General features: G+C 34.9%; 1 protein-coding gene across 1 annotated transcript in view; it reads right to left on the bottom strand.

Moving 5' to 3' along the window:
- Positions 1 to 1,720: 1,720 nt before the first annotated feature.
- Positions 1,721 to 25,440, bottom strand: part of LOC135081975 (tyramine receptor 1) — a 35,524-nt gene continuing 11,804 nt past the window's right edge. Inside the window, exon 2 of the mRNA XM_063976722.1 lies at positions 1,721 to 3,238. Within this exon, the coding sequence (XP_063832792.1) occupies positions 1,951 to 3,238 (1,288 nt within the window). The 3' untranslated portion in view covers positions 1,721 to 1,950. The remainder of the gene's footprint in view (positions 3,239 to 25,440) is intronic.

Here is a 25,440-nt window from a genome sequence, read left to right as displayed (position 1 = left end):
ATAGTTCCTTATTAAAATGAACATATTGATTAGGATTTTTGTTTTATTCCATTGGTATTTCAGACACATAAACCTAAAATGAACCATCTAACTAATAGACCAGCAGTCAGATATCAAAACGTTTTAAGTATTTATTATATCGATTATTGAAATACATTAGGTATTTCTTCATAATGTCATCAATTCTTAGTTTGCGGAGCGATTTTTATATTTGGAGATTCATTTCTCAATTCCGTGATTCATTTTCTCAATTCAGTGCTCTCTCAATTCGGTGCTTAACTTTTCTCATAAATCACTTCACAATATTTAGTGACAATGCTATTTTCACATTCAGAATGGAGTAAAATTTATTTTTTTGTATTGAAACTACTTAAAAAACTAAATATAAATTTTAGCACCGAATTGAGAAAAAATACACCGTGCAGTAGAAATGCCCATAGGTATTTTATGACAAAGGAAACCTATGAAGTCACTGTTCGCGAACTCAATTTAATAACTTTTATTCGTTTTCAAGCTAATAAAACTCTTTTAACAGAACCATTGAGAGCTAGTTGGTTTATAAAGATTAGAATTTTGTGTTTTAATATAGAAATTGTGTAACAGACAGACGAAGCTACTTTCTCATTTACTGTAGCGGGATTCGAACCCGCAACCGCAATGCATTGTTGGTGGCGTACTTAGTCTAGTACCGTAACCACCAGGTGAAACTTTCATAAGAAAAATATAAAATCACATTTTACGATAAATATACCTACTTCCTACTCAACTAGTTCACAAATCAACAAGCTTTTTGGTAATAATATCTAAGGAAAATTCTATTCCATGTTTTTTTGCATGATTATTATTTCTGTGTAAGTTATACCAGTTAGGTAATCCAAATACTTATTTTTAGTTAATGATACTTAATCCATTTCGCTTTTGTCTATCCAAAGTCATCTTGGTCTCTCCAAAGTGTCCAGTCTCCATCTTGGTCTCTCGAAAGTCTCCAGTCTCCATCTTGGTCTCTTCAAAATCTCGTAACTGAAGCCAACGTTTGATGAGATCTCTCCTCTCCTGAAGAGTGGTGATGTCAGTACCATTGCTAACTGAATTTTTTTTCTGAATTGAAAAAGCTAGGGCTTGAAATTTTTTCTTAATTGTCATTAGAATAGTGGCTAGAGCTTAATCCCTTGTGAGAACCCCTAATCAAAATAACTTTTTTAACTTTGCAACTGTTTTCTCCCACTTGCAGTCAGGTATTCTAAACTGAATGATAGTTATAATCTAAAATCTTACATCTTTATGCGTAATGAGCCTCATTATTTACTTTTAATATACTAATCGGAAACATAATAAGTTTGTTTATTTAATTGTTATCTTAACTGATCTGTGTGACGTCAAAAACTTTGGAGTAAACTGTTTCCATAAATAACAGGTTTTGCGTGTTTGGTATTTGTATCAATGTGAAGGAGCATCAATAGAAATATGTACCTATTATTCTATTTCCCTTGTTATGTATCTTTTAAATCAACTGCTACTTTTTTTAATTTCCTTGCCCTTGAGTTATTATTTATTGCATTTGCTAGCACAAATTAATTTCAAAATTAGTATTGCTGTAATGTGACTCAATCAATAAAAACTTGCTCTATTTTGCTAACCTTCACAATTTCTGGTTGAGTGTGTGATTTTTATAACTAAGATATTCATGTCAGTAGGTCAATAGAAAATACAAACGACAATATACACTTCGATACGAGTTTAATTTTCATACATTTATGTCAGGTAATAAAATCGTCTGCTCAGCAGAAAGGTACATGGACACATTAATAAATTAACTTAATACTAAATCAGTCTAACGGTCGCTCCCAGTGCGGAGCTGCTTATCCTAGTATCACAGATGAGTAGAGCGGTGGGGCGCGGGGCGAAATGCACCCGCAGGGCGTGGGGGGGCACGCGGGGAGGGGGCGGCGGTCACTCGTCCGATGCTGAGGACAGCTGGGTGCTGCCTCCGGAGCTGAACGAGCCCCTGCAAGCGGCCCCCTCGGAGCCGTTTCCCGGCGCCGGCGGCTCCGCCCCGCTCCCAGGAGACAGGGTTCGGAGGAGCTCCAAGGCGGCGCGCGCGCGCTGGCCGTCCGCCGCCGCCGCCGACGCCGCGCCCGACGCTCGCTCCCAAGCGTTCTTCTCCGGCAACAACAGTCTCCGCGCCTCTCGCTGCACGCGCCGCGAGCGCAGCGCGAACAGGAAAGGAGACGCGGCAGCTGCCAACAGCAACAAGGCCAGCGCGGGCGTTCGCACGCAATCAGCCAGTCCTGGCACGGCGGCTGACACCACTGCGGTGGCCGCGTGCGGGATATGCAACATCACTAGCGCACCCGTCAATAGTCCAACACGAGCTGCCCGAGATTCTTCTCTATATCTAAACAATGAAGCGTTTGAAATGCGGCAGCGAATCGATGTAATCCTTGAGGCACTGTTTGAAGCTGACGGGCGTGGGTGCACGGCCAGAAGAGGAGCGGCCAGCGACGGCGCCGAGCTAACAGCTGGTAGGCCCTTCCTGAGGTCCTCATTCGATTTTCCATCTTTTCGCGTGTTCCGTAGACTGGCGACAGAGGGGCAACGGAGCGGACGCTCGGGCGGTAGCAGGAAAGGGCCAAACTTGCGGTCGTTGTCTCCCGGCGCGTTAGAATCAGGTGCGTCGGGCACATCAATCCTGAGGGTGAGTCCCTCGGCTTCCTCGACTAGCTCAGGCAGGTTCATCGGAGGTTCATGCAGCTGGAGGGCGCTGGCCCCGTGAGCTCGGGCGCGAAGGCCAGAGGAGCGGGCCGCGCGGTAGATCCGGGCGTACATGAAGCAGACGATGGCTGCTGGAGTCAGGACTCCGAGGATTAAGTACACGATGTAGTAGGCCAGCTCGACTCCCTGGACGACGGGCTCGAGCGGGTAGAAGTGGCGGACGACGGCGATGGCGGCGCGTACGGCGGCGGCGGTGCCGGCTGCGAGCCAGGTAGCGGCGCAGAGAGCGGCGGGCCGGCGTTGTAGCAGGCGCGTGTGGCAGCGGAGAGGGTCAGTGACGGCGTGGTGCTGGTCCAACGCTATCAGCATGACGGCGAGGAGTGCGGCCAGACTACAGCCCGAAGCGGCCGCGTCGCCGGCTTCCACCCACGAGGCCACGTCCTCCCTGGCTGAGTGCTCGCCGAACAGAGCGGGCGCGAGCAGGGAGGTCGTCAGCAAATTCGTCGCCAGTAGGTTAATGACGAACCTGCAACAACAGAGACATATCGTTAGTCATCGGATACGCGTGTTTACGGGGCAAGTCTGTTGACTCGTCCTCAGGTGTGTTAGGTAGTAGTGCGTAGTTTCGCAAGGTTACTCCTTGCAAACACCGTAATTTCGTGAGTTGACACATGTGTTGAATGGTCCGTTTGATTCGATTTAACGGGTATTAATTTTGTATATGATGGAAAGCGACTGTTGACGTGTTTTGGAAAGTTGTTTACAAACACACTCGTGGTTTACCGCCCTAGTAGTGTCAAACACGTTCTAGTTCGAATGTTCCCGATTCATTCGCCAATGGTTGTGAATGAAAGATAATCTTTGGGGTGAACACCCCTGAACCCCACCTAGCCGTTGCGTGCGTATTTGTTTTGAACTCATGGTAACAACCGTATAATATAGCAATAACCGTATAGTCGTAAGATGGAGGCGATAATATTATACCAATGTCTGTTGTATTGTTATTCAGCAAAATCAATATTTAAAAGCTTTGGTAGAGCAATTGGTTTTAATATTAATAAAGTATTTTTTTCTTAATATCCTTGTTTTTTTATAGCGTTAAATTACCTACTTAGTAAGACATGAATTTCAACTTCGCACTTCAACACGTTCCCGCGAAAAACTGTCTTGATAAAATCAGTAGACAACGGGGAACTAGGTTTAACCATTAGAGCAAAAAATCCAAATAGAAATGTGTCCAACTCATCGCCAATTTCGACTTTAAAACTTCCTTAATCCGTAAACTTGTCAACGAATTTGCATTGACAACATTCTTGGCCTTGGGGTGAATTAAAATTTGACACTTCCGTTGGCGTCATTAAGATAATTTGTGCAAAATTATTTGTGAGAGTGGTCGATACATTATATTTTCATTCACGAAATTTTATCATCGATTTGATTGTCCAACTGTAAACATTAATTTTTACACACTTTATATCACTGCCAAGGGAAGGCTGTAGGTACATAAAAACTGGATAAATAAACATTAACTCTGAGATTTTATATTGTTATCGTAAACATAAAATAGGAATTTCAGGAATTCTAAACGATCTTAATTTTAGTGAATGGGTATAATAGAGGCCGAATTAAACGTCACATTATATTTATTGAATGGATTGAAACAGCTTCATCAAAATTTCATAGAATCTTTTGCATAATTCAAGATGTTTACCAATTCCAATGAAACGGCTTAAGCTTTTCGATTATTTTTTATACTGGCCACAAAAAATACATTTAAAAGCCAAATTATTTTTTTCTTGATCGATACTTCTTGGCCGGGTCTCCACCGTGTCCATAGCAACAGTATGTCATGGCCATCCCTCTTATATAGATCATCCAGAATGTTCTACAGGTACATGTATAAGTGATACAGTACCCTTGTGCATAAGGTGACATTGCGCCCGACCTTGGTGCATCGTAGATTGCCATTTGAAAATCAAATAGTTAAAACTGCACATATTCGTTATTTACATGCATTTTTTCATCTGCAGGCGGAATTGTTTTTGCAATCGACGTGCATTTATGAATGTAATGTATTTTTTTATTGTCAAGGAGCGCTTTCCTTGGCTGGTATTATAATATGTTTTAACATGTAAACATAGTTTGAAACAATAAAATTAATTACAGTTTTTATTGGCCATAATATTTTACTGTTAAAAAAGAAAGTATTGCTGTCCAAACTTCCTAACATTTAATTGTTGTTACCGTATCTTTCTTGAAAGTTTTATAACAATAACCGTCCTCAGCAACCATTTACGTCGCTAATTTGTTTTCTAGGCCTAATTTTGCAAAGTCCCCACAAAGAAGGAGGCAATAATGGTCAAAAACCTTCCATTTTGTACAACAACAAACCGGCAGTTTTCGAAACTGTGTCGAGGCCAATTATACCATGAGATCTGCCCACAATGTTGTGTTTTGGTGCATTTTTGTTACATTCGCACGCCTTTGAATTTATAATCTCTTTAAGAAGTGACTATACTGGACAATCTGGACATAGAATATAGTGTAGTTGTTGCAATTCACGAAGGCGAGTGAGCTTTATATGTGTGGTGGCTCGCTACTGTTCGTTTTTAAAAAGTTTTTAAAGCTCACTCGCCTTCGTGAGTTGAAAGAACTGTACTGGCTTGAAAAACAAATTAATTTACATTTAGTTTTAAAGAAAAAAGAGTTTCTCAATTTGAATTCACACGAAGTTCTAAGAACGTGAACCGTGAATACGTGACCTATTTTCTTATTTTGTGAGTACACAGAACTGTATGAACCCAAAGTCTTTAGAATGCGTTAATATAAAGCATTATTGCTGATATCTCTCATCGTTGGCAGGAAGCATCATCATGAAATTAATAAAAAGTGTCATCACTAACCTTTTTTTTAATAAGACTACAAATCCTCGGAAAGATACCGTGCCAAACGCCTTGGATTTATAATTGAGATGATACGGAATGATAAATTGATCCCAGTTTTTATTTAAATGTCGGAGATTTCTTTTTCAAGATTCATAGTCTTGTTTCTTCACTATCGAAAGTTGTTCTTGAATTAAAAATGTTATCGTAAGATGCCTGCAGCAGGTAATTTATATTTAATTTTCACTCAGTGATTTATCAATAGTCTTCGCGTTAAAGGTTGAATTTTGAAACCGTTTACATTACTTTTTCATCGAGACTGTAACATCGCAAGGATGCCCACAAATATACAACCATTATGAACAAATCTTTATCAGTATTGCCAAAGATAAATCACCTGTAAATACAAATATTTGGCCAGTTTTACGTTCTATTAGGGATTTAAAGGTCACATTAAGCAACAAGACCTTTCATGTTTACATTCTGTTTTCAGATGTTTACATTTTGCAAAACGAAGCTGTAATTTAGGTTTTCTGTATGTTTTAGTGATAAAGAGGCAGTATAATCCGAAATTAGAAGACAAGGTCGGGGAAACCCAAAAAATCGGACTATAACTTTAAAAACTAGTTTGAGAGACCAAATAAAGTGTTATATTGAAACCAGTTATGATCTGAGAGTTATAAATAAGTATAAACAGTTTCCAAAGGCGAAAATGATTCATTACGTTTAAGTTTCTACACAAATGCCTTACGAAATAGGTCGTGAAGGGTTTCCCAATCTCATTTCTCATAATGACTCCATGTTTGCGATCCTAACCCACTACGATGGGAGTAACCGACCAATTTGTAATGTAGGTCGACTAATTCGAACCCTTGTTTGTATGTGGCTTGTTAGTTTAGCCGTATTACTGCAAACTAAGTTTTGTTTAAGTTTTGGAGCTATATGGCAGCTATCCTAAGTCAATGTGAATTATTTTTATTGTTATTATCATGACGAATCAACGAATGTTATCAAACTTAAATGAAGATTGGCTACGTGCATAATAAAGATACATTTATTAATATACAGGGTGTTGATTTCAATCCTCGCCATATTTAGAGAGTTGATTAAGTAGCTTATGGTGAGGATTGAAATCAACAGCCTGTATAGAGAACCCTTATTTACATAAACTAGGTACTTAATAAATTTATGTATACTTAGATGGCTGTAACAGAATGCAAAGTAACAACCGCAAGTATGCTTACCACAGAAATGAAGATTGATATACTGTTTGCTATAGATTATTACTATAATTTGTAGAGCATTGATGAAATCTTAGTATATTTAAATTATTGCACGAGTTTTGTAAGGACATTGCAGGTGATTTTTATTATTAAAAAAACATTGTCAATGATCTAAAGAAACCATTTCAACATTTATGATCAATTTTAAACTTTACATCTTCTTTTTAAGATACAAATTCAATTGAAGTGATGGTATACTAGGCGTTACAAGGCACAAAAGATACTAGCTAGGAAGTCAAAGACTTCAATAACAATAACGAATCAATTAAAAGACAAAGGATATGAGGTTTAACAGACTAATTAATGAGTTAAGAAAATAAGGCTCTACGCAGACAGAAACGCAAACACTGACTTATTTATCGAACACAATCATTAAATCACTATCATCAGATATCAGAATCACTATCACACCTAAAAAAGTCATAATACATAATATTATTTCTATTAAAGGACACTTCTTCAGAACTAACAAAGAGAGTAAGTAGTTTATTAGTTAAAAATAATTTTATTCAACGGGACAAGTTTTACAGCTCCAGACCAATCCTTTAATTACCTATCAATTACTTAAAAGTTCTTGTCTTTATTAATTAAAATAATCTTTAGTCTGTGTACCGCCTTACGTACTTGTGGGAGTCAAAAGGACTTGCTCAAATTCACCTTCCTTTTGCGTGCCAATGACGTCATCTGTCAGCTGTCATTTTTTATAGCGGCCATTTTGATTTTGATACGGCGCGTTATTGTTTAGAACTTTCTCTTTTGATCACGTAATTTTATTCTAAAAATAGTTAGGAGCAAATATAAAACCACAATTAGATTTTGAATTCGTTTGTTAGGGCAAAGTTTATATTTTTAAGGATTCTTTAGCTGAAATTGGAGGATCTATATTTGTTTTGGTCCTGTTATGTAAGAAGTTGATAAACGGAGTTCGTCCAAAAATAAAAGCTTGTTCAGTTAATGTTAGATATCATATTTTAAACACTTTGGAAATATAACAAGGAATGTAGATGATAATATGAGTAAGTACCTACATAATGACAAGTAGGGATGCCAATTTGTGATCGAATCAAAGTAAGAAATAACAATTTTACAAGGCACTGATTGCATTTAGTTTTAGTAATGAAAGAGTAAATTACAAAACAATTTTTGATTTTTGGGATTCTTTCAGTTTTCTTGAAGTTTTTATCCTGATCATCTTCACTATGAAAAAAGTCAATTGTGATTTCGATATTTCATCGTAATCGATTCAAATATCTTTTTAGGGATGGCCAACCTTATAGTAGATTAAAAACATATTAGTCAGGTATATTTTGGACACCGTTAGAATTCCCCTTTTATCTATCTATTAAGTGCTCAGTCGATGGAAAACAATACTTAAACTTGCTTTTAAAGGATTACCATTGTTTTAATATTAAAAAGAAGAACGTGGAACTTTATAGAAGAAATAAATATTCCCTACAAGTATTCAGGGTCGGTGGGAGCATTTCATTACATATTTTTGCATATAATTCAGTTTTTTTCTATGAAAAAATGTACATGTGTAAATGACGGGGTCTTTTGAATTTAATATGGATAAGATTTTTATAGACGGGATATTGTTTTTGAAATGCTATGATAAATATTCCAGAACAGAACAAGAAACATATTTCTGATTTAAAAAACTTATTAACACTTTCCCGGACAGTAACCCAGACACAATAGAAATTTAATTGTTATGACTGCTATAACAGTTCACTGTCGCGGAAAGTGTTAATATGTTATTAGCCATGTCTATCATAGTAAAACTCTATCGTACGCGGCCCTGTTTCAAAAACCGGTACTTTACCATCTCTACCAAATTCCATTAAAGTCGGTTCAGTAGTTTAGACGCGAAAGACAGACAGAGTTACGTTCGTACCTGGGTATTTCTCATCGCCACGGTTCTCATCGTCACCTTCGTGGCGAATTTTATTTCTAACTTATTTCAACTTTTTTTAAACAAAAATTGTAGCGCTTGATGTGAAGATTGTATTCTCAGTAAATCAGTCAAATAGTGAGTCTCGTTTGGAAGCTTTAACGTTTTGAATTTTTTGATGCCACGAAAGTGATTCTGTACTTCACAGCAAAATTTTTTTCAAACTTTACTACTGTAAATGACTCTTAAGTGTTTATAAAACATATATTTTGTCTTATTTTCATAGAATATAAATAGCAATAACATAATATAAATAGGTACCTACTTAAATACAAGATAAAATTTTACCGATTACGTCACCTACTAAGTTACAAGATTCTACGCAATTGGTTTTAAGGGTGACACTGGTGGCATTCTGAAATGCTAAAGAAGTAAAAAACGGATTATCAGTACCTCAATAAAAAAAAACTCTAACTGATTATCAGTCCCTCAACAAAAATATATTTTTTATTTAGGCCAGAGGACCTCGTATTTTTGTTGTACAACTTTTAACTCGAACTTCAGATTAAATGGCAATGCCGGATTTTGTATGGAAAGTGGCGTCTTTTTTTTTTCGCGCGGCCATCGACCAAACTTTGTTTTTTGATTACAAAATAGTGTAATAAACCAAACTTACTATGGCATGTATACCTCTAAACTCAGTCTGAACTGAGTTACGAGCATTAGAAGTTTGATGATTTTCATACAAGATTTGCTTTTTGTGCGCAAGTTTTGTAAGAAATTGCAACAAAATATTGCGCTATTTTTTATTGCGCTGATTCTGCTCCATACTGATGTCTGGAGCCTTTAATAGATGGTATTGTTTGTTTACACATACAATCTCACTATTTTGTTGCAATTTCTTACAAAACTGCGCGCATAAAGCAAATCTAGTATGAAAATCATCAAACTTCGAATGCTCGTAACTCAGTTTAGACTGAGTTTAGAGGTATACATGTCATAGTAAGTTTGGTTTATTACACTATTTTGTAATCAAAAAACAAAGTTTGGTCGATGGCCGCGCGAAAAAAAAAAGACGCCAATTTCCGGCATTGTCTTTTATCTTACAAACAGATACACAATCACATATACAGACATACATACAGTCATACAGACAGACAAAAAAAATGCGAGGCCCTTATTTATTTATTGATGTACTGATCTCTACTTGGTAAGTAGAGATCAGTACATCAATAAATAAATAAGGGCCTCGTATAATTTATTAGTTATTAAAATATTGTAAAAACATAAACACCAGTCACTATATTTTAAAATAAACCAAAGCAAGAAATCACTTTCGTGGCCTAAAATCACCTTCGTGTATAAAATACCACGAAGGTGATGCCACGAAGGTGACGAAAATTTTAGTTTTTTATGAATTATCCTTTAATTTGAATTAAACGGTTCAAGTCGAATACTACACAAATAAGTCTAACATGTTAAGTTTTCAATGGCAAAGTTTCAATTAAATTGTTTAAATTTTAGAGGTAGAAAATATTGTTCAAGCAAGCGACGGTATGTCTATGGATAATCACAAAAACTTGCGTATTTTTTTCGCGAAGCGACGATCGACCTATCTCACCTCCCCAATGGTCGAAGCGCGACTGACGTTAACCGAATAGAACGCTGTGATTGGTTGCTGGTGTTCGGTTTAACGGCAATCTTGTTTTATTACTCAAAATTTTAGGGACCTAAAATCGTGTGACCAACGTATTTCGCTTTCTCAATTCAAAATAATTATAAGAAAATATTTTTTGATTATTGTGTGGAAAGTATATTTAATTACGATGATTTTAGTATATGTATCCATTACGTGGAGGGTCTAATTATCCTAAAAAAGTATCCTACAGTAACAACACTTATACGGACGGTTACTCTATTTGTAAAGCTTTTAGCAATTTCTTTCAAAGCGTATTTGGTACTCAGTCTGATTCTGCATGTTTGGATAGCACAAAATGCCCCACAGCTGACTCAGTATCTCAGATCTCTGTATCGGTAGACACCGTGGAAGAACATTTAAAATCCCTTGATATTCACAAAGGTGCTGGCAGTGATGGCATACCTCCTATATTCTTGGTCAAATGTGCAAAAAGTGTATCTTTTCCGGTTGCTTGGATTTTTAATAGGTCTTTGAGAGAAGGCGTTTTCCCTGAGATATGGAAAAAAGCCCATATAGTCCCCATCCACAAAAAAGGCTCCATAATGATGGTAGAAAATTATAGAGGTATCTCGATTCTCAATGTAATATGTAAAATCTTCGAAAAGATTGTCTATAATGCAATTTATCCTATCATTAGTAAGGGATTGCCTGAGAGCCAACATGGTTTCCTGAGAAAACGCTCTACGGTCACTAATCTGGCGTGTTTCACAGAGGAGGTAATTGGGAGCATGGAAAACGGAGGACAGGTGGATGTGATCTACACGGACTTCGAAAAAGCGTTTGACCGTGTGGATCACTCCATACTACTTAACAAATTAGAACGATTGGGCATACATGGTGACCTTCTGCGATGGATCAGTTCTTACTTAAGCAGGCGATCTCAGGCAGTAGTCATGGGTGGTTTCCGCTCTGACTTCATAGAAATACCGACTGGAGTGCCCCAGGGCTCGCATTTAGGACCGCTCTTCTATAACTCATATATATATGACATAACTAAATGTTTTAGTCACGCTAAACACTTGATGTACGCAGATGATAAAAAGGTCTTCCTTAAGATTCGCAGCATTGATGACTGTCAGAGTCTTCAGTCCGAACTTGACATTCTACATAAATACTATACAGAAAATAAGATCACTGTTAATACTAAAAAGTGTCAATGCATATCGTTTACTCGCAAGACTAATCCCATCATACACACTTATAACTTCAACGGTATATCAATTGAAAGAGTCAGTGTGGTGCGCGATCTGGGAGTGTACTTAGATAGTAAAATGACACTAGCGAACCATATTGATCTGATCTCAAAAAAAGCGTATAGAAGCCTGGGATTTGTCTTGCGAGCATGTGAGCCTTTCAAGGATGTAGGTGCCCTTAGGGTTGTTTACTTCGCTTACGTTCGCAGCTTACTCGAATATGCCAGCCCGATTTGGTCACCTCAATACAATATACACAAAACACGACTAGAACGCATACAAAAAATATTCATTAAGCACATCTCATATCGACGTCGTCTATCACCGGTTCCCTACAGAAATGCCTGTCATGTAAACGGTCTTCTAACACTAGAAGACAGACGAAATATGCTTGACGTTTGCTTCCTCTTTGATATAGTGCGGGATCGAGTCGACTGCCCTGAACTGGTGCAAGGCGTGAAATATTGTACGCCTAAACGTCGTACTCGTCACACTCCCTTATTGCATATACCGCAACGCCGCACTAATTATGGAGCTAATACTGTACTTGCTAGATTACCTGAGAACTATAACAACAAATTTAATAACCTTGATCTGTTTACTTGCTCAAAAAACACTTTTAAAATACAAGTACGTCGAAGCTTGAAGAAGTAATCCGTAGTAGTCTGACTAATTAACATTAAGAGGAAAAAAAAATTGATGACACGTTAGAGTATTATCTTGCTAATATTGTGAATGCGAAAGTTTGGATGTCTGGATGTCTGGACATCTAGATGTTTGTCTCTCTTTCACGCAAGAGCTACTGATCGGATTTTGATGAGACTATGCAGTGTTGTTGTTTATAGCCCAGAATGACATATTTACTATGGTCTGTGGCGATCTGTGACAAACTAAATTTCGCGCGGGTGAAGCTGCGGGCAAAAGCTGCATAGTAGTTTATACATCCAAATACATATGCTTAATAAATGATGTTATGATCCGTAATAAGTTTAATCTCACGTGAGCGAAGCCGCGGGTAAAATCTAGTTATTATTAAATTGACCTACATATTTTTTGGGTTGTCTGTGGGGTGAGTGATTATTTGATTTTGTTCGGGTATCTGATATCTATTTGTCTGTCAAACTATAAACCTTAGTTTAAGATTATATTATCTGTGGTTTAAGTAATTTAAATTAATTACATTTTAAGTTAATTAACTTTAATTTAGTCGTCAAATGTGGCTCAACTTTATAGGGTGTCAAAATGTATTCTCATAATAATATTATGTAAGTAAGTTATTTGTAATGTTCTAGTTTTCATCTTTTGGAGTTTGCGTCTCGGTAATCCGAACGGTAGATTTACTTTAAGGATATTCCAGGGAAACCTATAATTAGCCATACTTATAGTTAAGTTACTTTAAGATTTATTCATTGTAACGCCGTTGGTTCCTAAATAAAATAAAATAAATAAAATATGCTACACACAAATTGAATGAAAATTGTGAATGCAGTAACCAAATGTTTCATTGCAACCGAAGGTGTGACACGATGAGAACGCGAAAAATGACCCCGTTTTTTATCGTTTCATGAGATTTTTTCGTATTATTTTTGCTTCTATTACGATAAAATTTATTTTGTATGTAGCTAAATAGATATTTTATCATCTGATTTCAAAGTTATTGTTCTAACTTATACCGTTTATGAACTATTATTGTGTGACCATCAAATTTGAGTGTAAATGAGAAGTACCCACCTATATAATATTAAGAGAGATTTGTAACTCATAAATCAACCAATAAACAATCCAAGGATGGTCCCAAAATGGCGGTTGTAATGACGATGCACGTGTCCATTAAATTTGGCCAAAACGACCCATTATTATTGTAATTAAGCACGAATCAGGAGTGATGGTGTAATTAGTACCCATTGATTGACGCACAGGTGCGGTTTACATCGCTAACTGACGGATAATATGTGAGCTATTTCCGAGGAAAATTTCAGGATTGTTTCTTCCATCGACATGGCCCACTTCTAACTTGGCCCACGGTCCAAGTCGCCAGATTGGATTTTGAAATATTAACGAAGACCTACTGGTATGGTCTAACCAGAACGACAGTTAAAGGTGCCTTATGTAGCACGAAAACAGAACATGAAAACAGTCAAGAAAATTATGTACCTATTTAAAATACTGCTTGTATTAACAGTTTGTTTTTTGAAAGAAGATCTTAAGTAAAATAATAATTAATTAGCAGAGCTTAGTATTGAAATAAGTAAGCATTTTCCTATGCTTATATAAAAACATAAAAAGTTAAACAAACTGAAGAAGTATGTACAAAAATTAGTGTCCATCATTTAAACCTTTTTCCCTTTGGTACTGAGTGAAACTTGTTTTGAGACTTTACTAAAACTTCAGTTTATCAAAACAAAAACTGGATTTGTATGCTAATCAGTCAAAAAATGTTTATAATGCCAAATAATAATGATTAGGCACAAATTAACATGATTTTCAAAATAATAGAAACCTTTTTAAAATTCAAAACAAGATTTTTTGCTCTCGTATTTTTTACGGCCTTGATATTATAGAGTTGATGTGATTAATATATGAAGCTTTTTTGCCAATCGGTTACTATGCTATATTTGGGGACAGGTATATTTAGTTTTGAATAAAAAATAGAATCAATAATGTAACATTTCAAACATCTAATTTGTGAATTTTGAAACACAAAATAATCGTCTCCTCTATTCGTCTGGTATTATGCTAAATACTTGTTTTAAATATTATTATTGTTGTTGTTAACTTTATATCTTTGATAGTAAATGTCTGCAAACGATAAGATTTTTTTATGACGGAAAATTTTATAAACCTTCTTTTATAAAAATACCTTTGTTATTAAAAATTAGTCGTTAAGTTTCAGGATTTAAAAGTCATAGAAGTTTTTTTTTCTCTAAATACGCTTTTACACGTCCCAGTATTAACCCTACCACTGCTTCGGGACAATAAATGGGCCAGTGCTGAGAAGAAGCAGCGCAAGAAACTCAGTCACTATTGTCAGCCTCTTTTGCTAGGATTTGTAAAAGTTTTTTTTCTAAATGATGTAACTTAAGTTCGTGATATAAGAAACGGCTAAAATATTGAGTGCACTAGCCAATAATAAGGTCTGGTCTAACAAACCTGTTCCGATCCTTACGATAGCTCAACTCTCTCTCTAGACTGGTTTATGGTGATAACTTTAGTGTAAAAAAGAACTTTTTTCTATAAAATTGCTACAAAATGATTAATTTTTTTTTATTAGTGTTTGAGCCTTTTCAAAGCACTTATGCCTCTACATGAGCTCTTATACAATGAAGCTTAAATTAAAAACAGACTATTTCGCTAACTTTTTAAAACTGAACCATTGAAACCCAATAAATTCAGATCTTTATATTACACTTACCCAAATAAATTCTAGGCATTAAGAAATAATTTGCATTGACGTCACACGAAATCGATCGGAACTTAAAATGTTAAAAAAAATATTTGCGACCTTGTCCGACCTTTAAATGACGTAATTCGGAAATGCAGAAAGACATAAAGACTGAAGTAGTTGGAATGTGACGTTGACAGCTAGTTGACAGGTTAGTGAATTTACACGAGCTAAAATGAAGTGTTTTAAGGTAGATACAGTCAGCGTCAAATAGTTCGTGACACCCAAAGTGGCCAAAAGATTGATAACACAACCTTATTCCAATGAAAACAAAGACGTGTTGGGAACTTTTGGCCTACTTTCGGTGTCACGAATTTGATGCTGACTGTGCTAGCTGACCCAGCAAACGTTGTTTGCACCTAGGGGTATGAAAAATTTGTTAATATCCCCCTTTTATCTACTGAATACACACACAAAATTTCATTAGAATCGGCCGTCGCGCCGGCAATCAAGCCGTTTTGGAGGAGTTTGTTACATACACTGTAACACGAGGATTTTATGTATTAGAAATTGTGCTTTGATATGTCTCTAATACCCAATTAGTTATAGTATATTTTTATAGCAATAACAGTCATTAACCTCAATAGCTATTTTGACACATAACTTTTGATCTTTCTCAACAAAGTGTAAGGAAGCCGTAACAATTGTAACTTTCTTTATGTATATTATGGTCTTTATTTGACGACGAACTTCCTCAAAAGGTTAATGCTCTTCTAAAAACAATTTCAAAAACATAAAACAAAAAACTATCTACCTAATATCGTATGTAAGAATAATAATTTGAAACATTTGTCTATAAAAACAAAAAACTATCAACAAGAGCTATAAAGAACTTGATTCATTATTATGGTAATGTATATTATAAGGTCGTATACAAACTATTACATAAGATAACTACATTAGAGGTCGCTGAACTTTTGAATGGGAAGTTAACCTTTAAGTTGCCTTGATGTGACTTATGGCGGCTTTAAGTTTTTTGCTCTCGGTCTAAGAATATTACAGAACATTGATATCATACCTTATTTGGTATGAGAATTCAACCTAATCATTATAATTTAACCTATAAAAAATAACAAGCAGTAAAGAAAAATGTTGCAAAAACGGGAAATATTATTCAAACTATTTTCACGCGTAGGTACAAAGTCGCGGGAACAGCTAGCAAAAAATAGTTTTCGACACTTGAAAGAAAGAAATGAAAGTCTAATATCAAATCTATGATTTCAATTAACTCCTTACGAACCAACGTATTCGCAGTATTCGCACCTTAATTATTAGCACAGAGAATTCTCACGGTTTTTGTGAACTCAGAAAGATGTAAGACCTCGATTCTTATCCATCACAATGCCGGCTTAAAATGGTTCGAGGTTGATAGAAGTTTTGAAATTAATTAATTCTTTGCTACATTAACTCAGAGTTTGATGCGTACCAAAGATGCCCTTGACTGTGGGTATGATAGTAGCATATAAATGAACTCGCTCTATACAATTTCTTAAAGAATTAAATTCACTTTCGAAAACGCTTTGCATGTTGCTACCTTCCTATACCTTTTGTAAATGAAGTATTGATGTAAAGCACACTCAATAAAAGGTACCTAATTTCCGACATTAGCAATAATCTCTGATGGATCAATGGTTAGAATTTTATTTATACTCAAAATTAGACTTAACTCTAAGTTTAAAGTGAGTGTAAAGGCCCGTTACTTACAAACCATACTCGTATCTCAAAACTCTATTCAACCTGTAGTGATTGATCTAATATATTGAATTTAAGTTTAACCTAAAAAGGAGATGTCCCAATTTCGGCCCAGAGGTTGTACGCCATATCAAAAATCAAGAAAAATCTACTGATTAAGGGAAAAATATAAATAACTATATCTAGCATATAATTTAGCCGCTCAAAATCAAAAACTATTCATGAATTATCATTCTCAAATGCATACACAAGATGGCGTAGGTATGGCGTCAGATAAAAAAAAAGATGAACCATAGACTAACTAAACGTCAGTCGCTGTCAGATTTCATCTGTCACTCTCCACCAAGATACGACTTAATGTCAAAAGTGACAGATGTCATCAAAATGACATTCGTCCACCATGATGGTTTTTGTGGTTGAGTATTGCTATTTTCTTAACAATCTTTTGTTTTAAGCGAATAAACTAAACCATTTAAAAGAAATTGAACAATAAGAAACTGTTGTACATTTAAAAGCCCTTCTTTTTGGTAGGTGTACAGGTTGTGGGCCTAGGCTCCATACATTTTGGGACAACTCCTTTTTCAATATAATTTAGAACTTAGTTCATAACACGCTGCTTAGGTTTTCTGCTCGCGTTAAATACATGCTTCCTATCTTCCCAGTCAAATGTTTTTAGTTAGCAAAAGATAGGTAAGTAGGTAAAGTTGACAGCACATCAGACTATTGATTTTTGCTACCAAAAAATAATCTAATACAACTACATAGAGAGTACCGTGTAAAGCTTGACGTGGCATCATCTGTACCTACTTTCTTTCCTTGTATTGCAATCTTCCAAGTTTTAGGCACATTGTTCCACCATTGACCGCGGCCTTCGTCGGCGGATACCGTAGAATAACAAATGGTTTTCATTGTTTGCGCACGCGCATGGTACTCATTGTTGTATTGCCTTGAGTCCTGGGCTCAACTCCCGTCGGTATCAATTCAAATTAAAATTCTTTATTAGGCCCTTTATTACTAAATTATTAGCATGTATAGACCTTTTTCAGGGCACTTATTAGAAAAAGATCTAAAAGTATTTTACGTGGTAACAGAACCCACGATTTAAAATGATGTCATAGTTAAATGTCACCCATTACTTCGAGACTGTTCGACACTATCTGCCGTCTTTATTTATTTATCACAATAGCGTCTAATAATGCCAATTTAGATTAATGTCTTATTACAGTAGCTATAGATTATAGAAGATATCTAGTATCACTGGAGTATACTTGATTTCTGTTTATGAGCCCCAGACATTCATTGGTTAATGATTTTTATCCTCATCAATTTTACGTGGAAATACACAGATATACCTTTAGTTTTCAGGCTTTATTCTGTGATATAATATGTAAAAGAGGTAGATAGAGCTGTTACATTAAAATTGTTTAAGTGTATTAAGTAGGTCCATGGAATAACAAAACATGCCATGGATTTTACCAAACCATTGTGCTACAAATTGGTATGTATCTAAAACCATAGCACGTATAGCTTACCCAATCAGATGGGGAAAATCCCTATTATGGTGTCGAAGTTTTATTTTATATCGTTTTCCTTATTGATGACTATTGGTGATTCGTTATTTGTTACGGTTGATTCAAAATACTATGGACATGTTTACATAGAAATGACGCGGCAAACGCTGAACTTTATGACATAATCTACCTTAGTATAAATGTAAATAAACGGGACTATTCCCACCTCTCGTCCCCACCGCTGCAACTCCTGTGTAGCCAGAATCTACAACTTGAGTCAATAAAAACCCTACCAGTGAAGGTCAAGTTTGTAAATACGTAAGTCAGTAGTAGAAATTAGTCTAGAACTCTAGATATAATTAATCAAGGCAATTATTTGGCTAGAGTATTAGCTAATAGTAGGCGCGACGCGTGCCAGCCCCGGTGACTAAACAAACCTAAACATTACTCATCAATGTTATGTCGGTGAAGTCTGTATTAATCTTTAAATGTAGTTGTTGAAAAATTTAAAAATATGTTTATCGTTTCGTCCTACAACTTTATGACTATGTATTCGGTAAAGTTCTAAGTTTAGAATGCACCAATGTCCTTGAAAAATAATTCAAATTATTTAATATTATGTAAGACCTTTTTTGGGCACCTAAACACATTGTCCTTCCACGACTTTGGATCAACTTATCGGCTGGCGCTGAGAAGAAGTGACAGAGGTGACTTACCTCATAAAATAATTCCAATGTTTCTTTACACTAAAGTATTTTAGATTATAGAATACTCTTCCCTCGTATACTTTGTAGCATTAATGCAATCATTCGACGTCCAATACTTTCAATGCTGTTTATTTACATAAGTTATTTGCTTTCCATTACCAGATTCACGATTACTGCCGTATCGACTAAGACCTTCACCTGAAAACGTTAATACCGATGCTATATCATCAGAGACATAGCAGTGACCTAATTACTGCTTGTACCTATACGAAGTATGCAGGGCTGTCCGTGCCAATAACGGTTCTACGGAAGTGACTAATCGTGAAAAGTGAAAGAGAAAATGTACCTTTTAATTATTTTCTTACAAAGAGCGGAATGGTTTACCTAATGTTTCTTAAAAAGAGAGGGTTAAAGACTTAATATGCCACGATATTATTATCGTAAGAATCGAAAGAGCTTATGCTCTTTCGTAGAAAGATAAGACTACATACAAACATGATATGGCAGTACAACTTAAACTAAAACAAAAGGTAATTTAAACTTCGATTAGAGTGTCACATACTTATCGGCTGATTAGCAAAAAAGTCATGATTATGTCGTATTTAGAATACTTTCAAAAAACAGTTTTTCTTTTCATATCATTTTATCTAATAACCTAAAAAACCTAAAAACTGAGTGTATTTTTATTGTATTCAGCTCATTTCATGACTAATTTATTTTTAATTAGGTTTCATATTTGAAATATTTCACTTTTCTGCTAGACAAAATGGCAACCCTACGTTGTTTCATAAAACGAAGAAATATTCTTTTGAAGAGTATTAAACATCTCTATTGAAGGTCGCGATTGTTTCTTCTTACGAAAGATTGTTAAAGAATAGTTTTATAGTCCATGGTCAAAGACAATCTCGTTTTAATCAATTTGTTACTTCATAATTGTTACAGATATTACAATAATTTGATTCATATTTTAATCGCGCAATTATTATGATAAATAGGTATTTAATTTGTAAAAAAAAAACAACTAACTCTTGTTATTTCAATTCGGGATACAAACAAAACTTATACGATTTATGAAAAAATAGAGTTTGAGGAATACTAAATCTACCTAACTCTTTATAAAGCTTTACAAAAGTTACTTAAAAAGCTTTCAGTAGAACTTTTAGGCACAATTAAGCTGACAGATAAAGCTTTTAAAGCGCTTATTTACGAATTTCCTCAAGTTTTCTAAATGCCATCGTTATCAGCGGTTTCACCTTAAGAAAGTTTTGTAAGAGCTTTTTCTCAGCTATCGGTCATTGAACTCTTCTAAAAGCATTTAATCAGCTTATGTAAAACGAGTTGTACTGTTAGGTATTGGAATGTAGGGCCAGTTCCGGTATTGGTGCTTTAAAACATAGAAGAAACTTAAGGGACCTTTGAACGAGCTTTTGAGCTTTCAAATTGTTTGATTTGTAGTTACTTAATTAAATCTATCCTGATATTAAAATAAACAAAAGCATGTATAAGCTATTTAAACACAGAGGCATATTCTGTAGTGTTATTTTTATGTAGGATTTATTAGAGTGCATTTAAAAAGTCATTTAAAAAATCTTCTTACACTTTTATTTATTACTGACATTTTAACCATTTAAATACCAGAGTAACAAATTAATAAAGATAGTTGTTTAGATAAGTGTTGTCCTTACAATCATTTAGCACAAAGGTGCAAAAGATACCCGTTTCAATTCAGCTGAACGTTCACAATTAAAAGTGAATGGCCTTGGGGAACAAGGAAACACTGAAAAAAAAGTATAGTTTTACTCTTTATTAATTTAGCAAAGTGAATGGCAAAATACTTTTCGGTATAGGTATTATACTCGCACTAGATCCGCTCTGGTGCTGAATATTGTGTGTATTACATTGTGATTGAATTTCTCACAGAAAAGGTACTTTGACTGTAGTTATTATAGAAATTGAGACAATAAATAGTTTGATATTAGTATGACTTTAAACAACCATATACTTTTGAATGTCTATGAACTCATTACAAAAATCTGATGACGCCATTTTTATGCTAATTTTGGCTGAAAAATCTAACTGTCAAAAGAAAAGAAGCGCGCTAAAAAAAGCATTGAATATTTTTCTCGCAGATGCTTTCATTTCGTCCAGTACTCTTTCATCTTTTGACAGGTTATCTGACATGAGAATTTAAAACATTTGAATTAATTATAAACTCTTTACTCAGACAATAATTTAAAAAATACATCTATGAACTCTTTAGAATAAAATGTCGCTACTCGACATTTAAATATTGCTGGATTTGACATTGTCTCCAGAAGCCTGGCCTACTTTCTTAAGAAATCTATATACCACAGACCGACAAGTCTATTTTTAGTCCAGGAAAACCAAGTTGGAAACTGTGCTAGACATTGGCTGTTCTATGAATTCATTTTATCTCCACTTTTTCTACGCCATTTAATATTTTAAATCTTACGAACTGATTGCGAATAGTCCGATGTTTGTGTTTGTATTAAAAATGTTTTATCACTGAAAGATACTACTGGATTGCCAGGGTATTTCCAGATTGCGAAAATATAAAACTATTTCTCTGAAATGGACCTAATTACCTTATTTACAAATAACACAGTTTAATTATTTGATAATATTTTTTTAGTGTCAGTGTTCATAATTGGCGCGAAATGCGCCCCACAGATAATTAAGCCAATGTTTTTAAAACGAAAAACTGTGGCAAAGGAAAGATTCTAATGCAACCTTATCATGCTTGTATGCAGTGCAGGTCTAAAATAGGTCAATGCAAGTACTAAAAGCAGCCCCAAGGTAATATCTAGGTCCAGGTGGCGTGTTGCGAAGACCTCGAGCGTTTAGCCAATGTGAAATATGATTTCGAATTTTCGATTAGGCCTTCGCTTGTTTAATTATGAACGAAATTGACTGCATTATCTAAGGAAAATGTGGTTGGTTTTGTAAAGATTGTTTAAAGAAAATCATTGATTATTTATTACAGTGCTGACTTTTGGTTGACAGATTTTTGGCACGTAGAGCCGTTGTTAGACAAGCGAAATGTAGTGAATTCGAATCCTCTTTGAGGCAGACTTTTTGGTTAGTAAGTAGATAATTAATTATTAAAATAAAGAGTATTAATAATTTACTATTGATAAAATTAATATTTAAGATCCTTATGTAGAGTCGTGATCTAATTTCCATGTAAGTGAATTAAATTAATAAAGAGGGGTATTTATAAAAGGATTGATTCATTAATAAGGAAGGAAAATTTTGAGATGTTTGTTTAATATTCATCATTATTGTGTTGTCAATATTAACAATTTACGTCATTTTACGTCATCAGCTATTCAGCTAATTTCTACGTACGTACTAGTTAAAATCAACAAACGGTGGAATAGGTTTTTTCTATTGTATTTTTTACATAAACGTGACCATTGTATGTAATATATTTACAGTAATGTCTGAAGTATTGTTACAAGCATCGTGACATTAAGCTGAGATCTTTTTTGTTTGTTATATATTTATTATATTTTATGTCTGTACGTCCCTAAGCACCCTGTGTAGCATTTTTACAGTAACCTAAGTCAGTTACTTGAAATTTTATTTAAAATGCTACGTGTTAAAAATATCGAACAATAGCTTGTACTGATTTAATTATTTACGCTAAACGTACTTTCTGTAATTTTCCATTAAAAAGTTCAACAAAATTACTTCAAAAGTAATTTTAAACTATTCTGAATGTTCGATTGATTCTTCTTTTTCTCAAGTAATAGATAGTCGGGTTTTTCAACAAATAGGTATTATTTAAATGTATTGATTTAATTGCACTGTCTAGATCCTAAATCGGCAATACATTTAGGTACAATCTTTCTCACGACCTAGTCTTACGTAAATGAAGCGTCTTATTTTTTACTTCGTTACGACAAGGAAGAAAAAATCTGAATATTACATCATACGTCACTCAAGTCTTGATAGTTCAAACTAGGCGCTTCGCATTCTCATGCGTTGAAACTAAACAGAGTTTGAAACTATTTTCAATAAAAAATTATAAACAACTATGCAATATTTCATGCATAATTTGGTACATTATGTTTCACATACAATAATGTAGAGATAATATCGACTTCGTTCGTTTCAGCCAAATGACGTCCACTGCTGGACAAAGGCCTCCTCGACTTATCTTTTAGAATTTATTAGGTATTTCAGTGTTTCGGTTTGCTTAACTTTTTCGACAGCTTCCCTAAAGCTTCGCGGCCGTATCTTAAAAAAATAAAACACACCGCAAATTCCTGGCACAAAACAAAAAAAAAACAAAAGAGGTTTTAATCGTATCGCATAAAAAAGTAACCGACGCGTTCTTTATTTAAATTAACGTCAGTCAGTATCGATGCAAACAAAACGTGTATACGGTAGCTGCACTCGCTCATTGCATTGAACATTAAGGTCAAAATTAAAAACTGTATCAATACGAGTAAAGCTGAATACACACCACGACGTGTGGTAACCAATGACGTACCTTGGCGTAAAAATTCTTTAATTTATCCGCCATGTTGTACTAATTCCAGGACAGGCCAAAGCATCTAAAGGAGCTTAAAGTTTATTATTTTTAAATACGTGTAGCATGCAATAATAAATTAATTGTAACTAAAACTGTGATGAACAAAGACTTAACTGGACAAGAGCTTACTTACTTAAGCAATCACTATTCATAGTGACGTAATCACTATTATCAGAAGTAACAGTTCACGTACTTTGACTCCTCACGGACCCAGTGTAGTCACACCCTATCGCAATTATTAGCAAGGCCGTCTTTCGTTTGAATAGAGCCCTTTAAGAAATGCTAGGTACATTAAACTTATTATATACCACATGGTCATTGACCATAGACAAGCGTGTAATTTGAGAGTAAGTAAACTAAAGTAGTACATTAAAATTATTGCAGTATTTCCGGCTTGAAATATTGCATTTGAGTCTTTTGTTTCACGAGAACCTTCTTAGCCAAATGTTTAAGCAATTTAACAGTCGTATTAAGACATAAAATAAGAAGCATTAACTAAACCATTTGGTTTAAGTTTTAATGCTCATTTATTGCACAAGTAAGGGCACTGTGCTAATAAACTAGATTATTGTTGTCACTTATTTTCAATGTCAACATTTAAAATGACGATGAATATTCAAAGACTTTCAAAAATTATGCCTTTGCCTTTTGTTGACGAAAAATTTAAAAAAAAGTTAGCAAATGAACATAAAAATGGCTTTCGCATGTTCGAAATTTGAAATTTTACATGTCAGTATTCTATTCGGTTTATTTTTGGCGATGGCCTCCTAACGGGCCGGTCGCATGATAAACCTAACTAAATTAAAAAAAGAAATCCGTGACTGAATGAATATAGAGCTATCATGCCGTGGTTTAGAAGAGGGTAACCAACAATTTAGTACGTACAAGACTAATACATACATACCTAGTTAAATATTATGCGATAGAGGAAAATTTTGAAGGAAAATACCTTCATTAATTAGGTAATAAATAACAATTCATCCTATTACGAGTACACATACAATGACGTGGATTATTGGATAACGTTATTCGCTTACAATTAACTATTGGAGTTAACTTTGAATGTATCAAAATATTGTTCACGTTTTGACTGACTTTGTGGTCCCTCTACCATGACTGTGAAAAACGACAGTGGAACGACATCAATTTATTGCCAAATACGCGTGGTACCGGCCAGCCTTGGCCGTGAACGAGCAAAATTAACGCGCGAACCTAACTGTCAAACGCGATTTTTCTTTATCTGTGCTAATAGCAATTTATTGTCTTTTTTGTCACGCGATTTTTGTATCTGGCCAGTACTTAGTTCACTTTTTATGTTCCAAAGTTATTTATAAAAGTTTTTGTACTTAGATAATAATATCCTTACTTTTTATTGTTCGTAAAGCTATTTTTAAACCTGTTTCTTATAAATAAAAGTGATTCATCAAATCGGTCTTAAACTCTGTCCAAGATCATTGCCCACGCGATTATTTAAAAAACCAGGCTTGTAGACGTCCGATTAAGCTCTTTTTTGTTTGGATTCTCAACTAGCGAGCTAGACGTATGATTTTGATAAATGATAGCTGGTTATTTTCTATGATGTAACATGTAAATACAGGTTGAGTCCATCCAATGTATTTAAAGGAATATTTTTGGAAACGTTCAATAAACGATTGCATTATAAATACTTTATGTTGTTTAATTGCAGGCTTGTACATTGTAATGATTGTGTAATACACTTTGTGCTAGCTGTATCGATGTATGTGACCTTCGTTCCAACTCTAGGGTAAGTTATAGGAAAAGTCTGTGTTAACCATTCTGCAGTAAAATTCAGAATTACCTACATTTTAAGGGAAAATTGAATTCAGCGTGTTCATTTTGTTTGAGC

Source organism: Ostrinia nubilalis, chromosome 21 (assembly GCF_963855985.1).
Source record: "Ostrinia nubilalis chromosome 21, ilOstNubi1.1, whole genome shotgun sequence".
Taxonomy (NCBI): Eukaryota; Metazoa; Arthropoda; class Insecta; order Lepidoptera; family Crambidae; genus Ostrinia; species Ostrinia nubilalis.
Note: the sequence above shows the minus strand (reverse complement) of the source record. Positions and strands in the feature narration are given on the sequence as shown.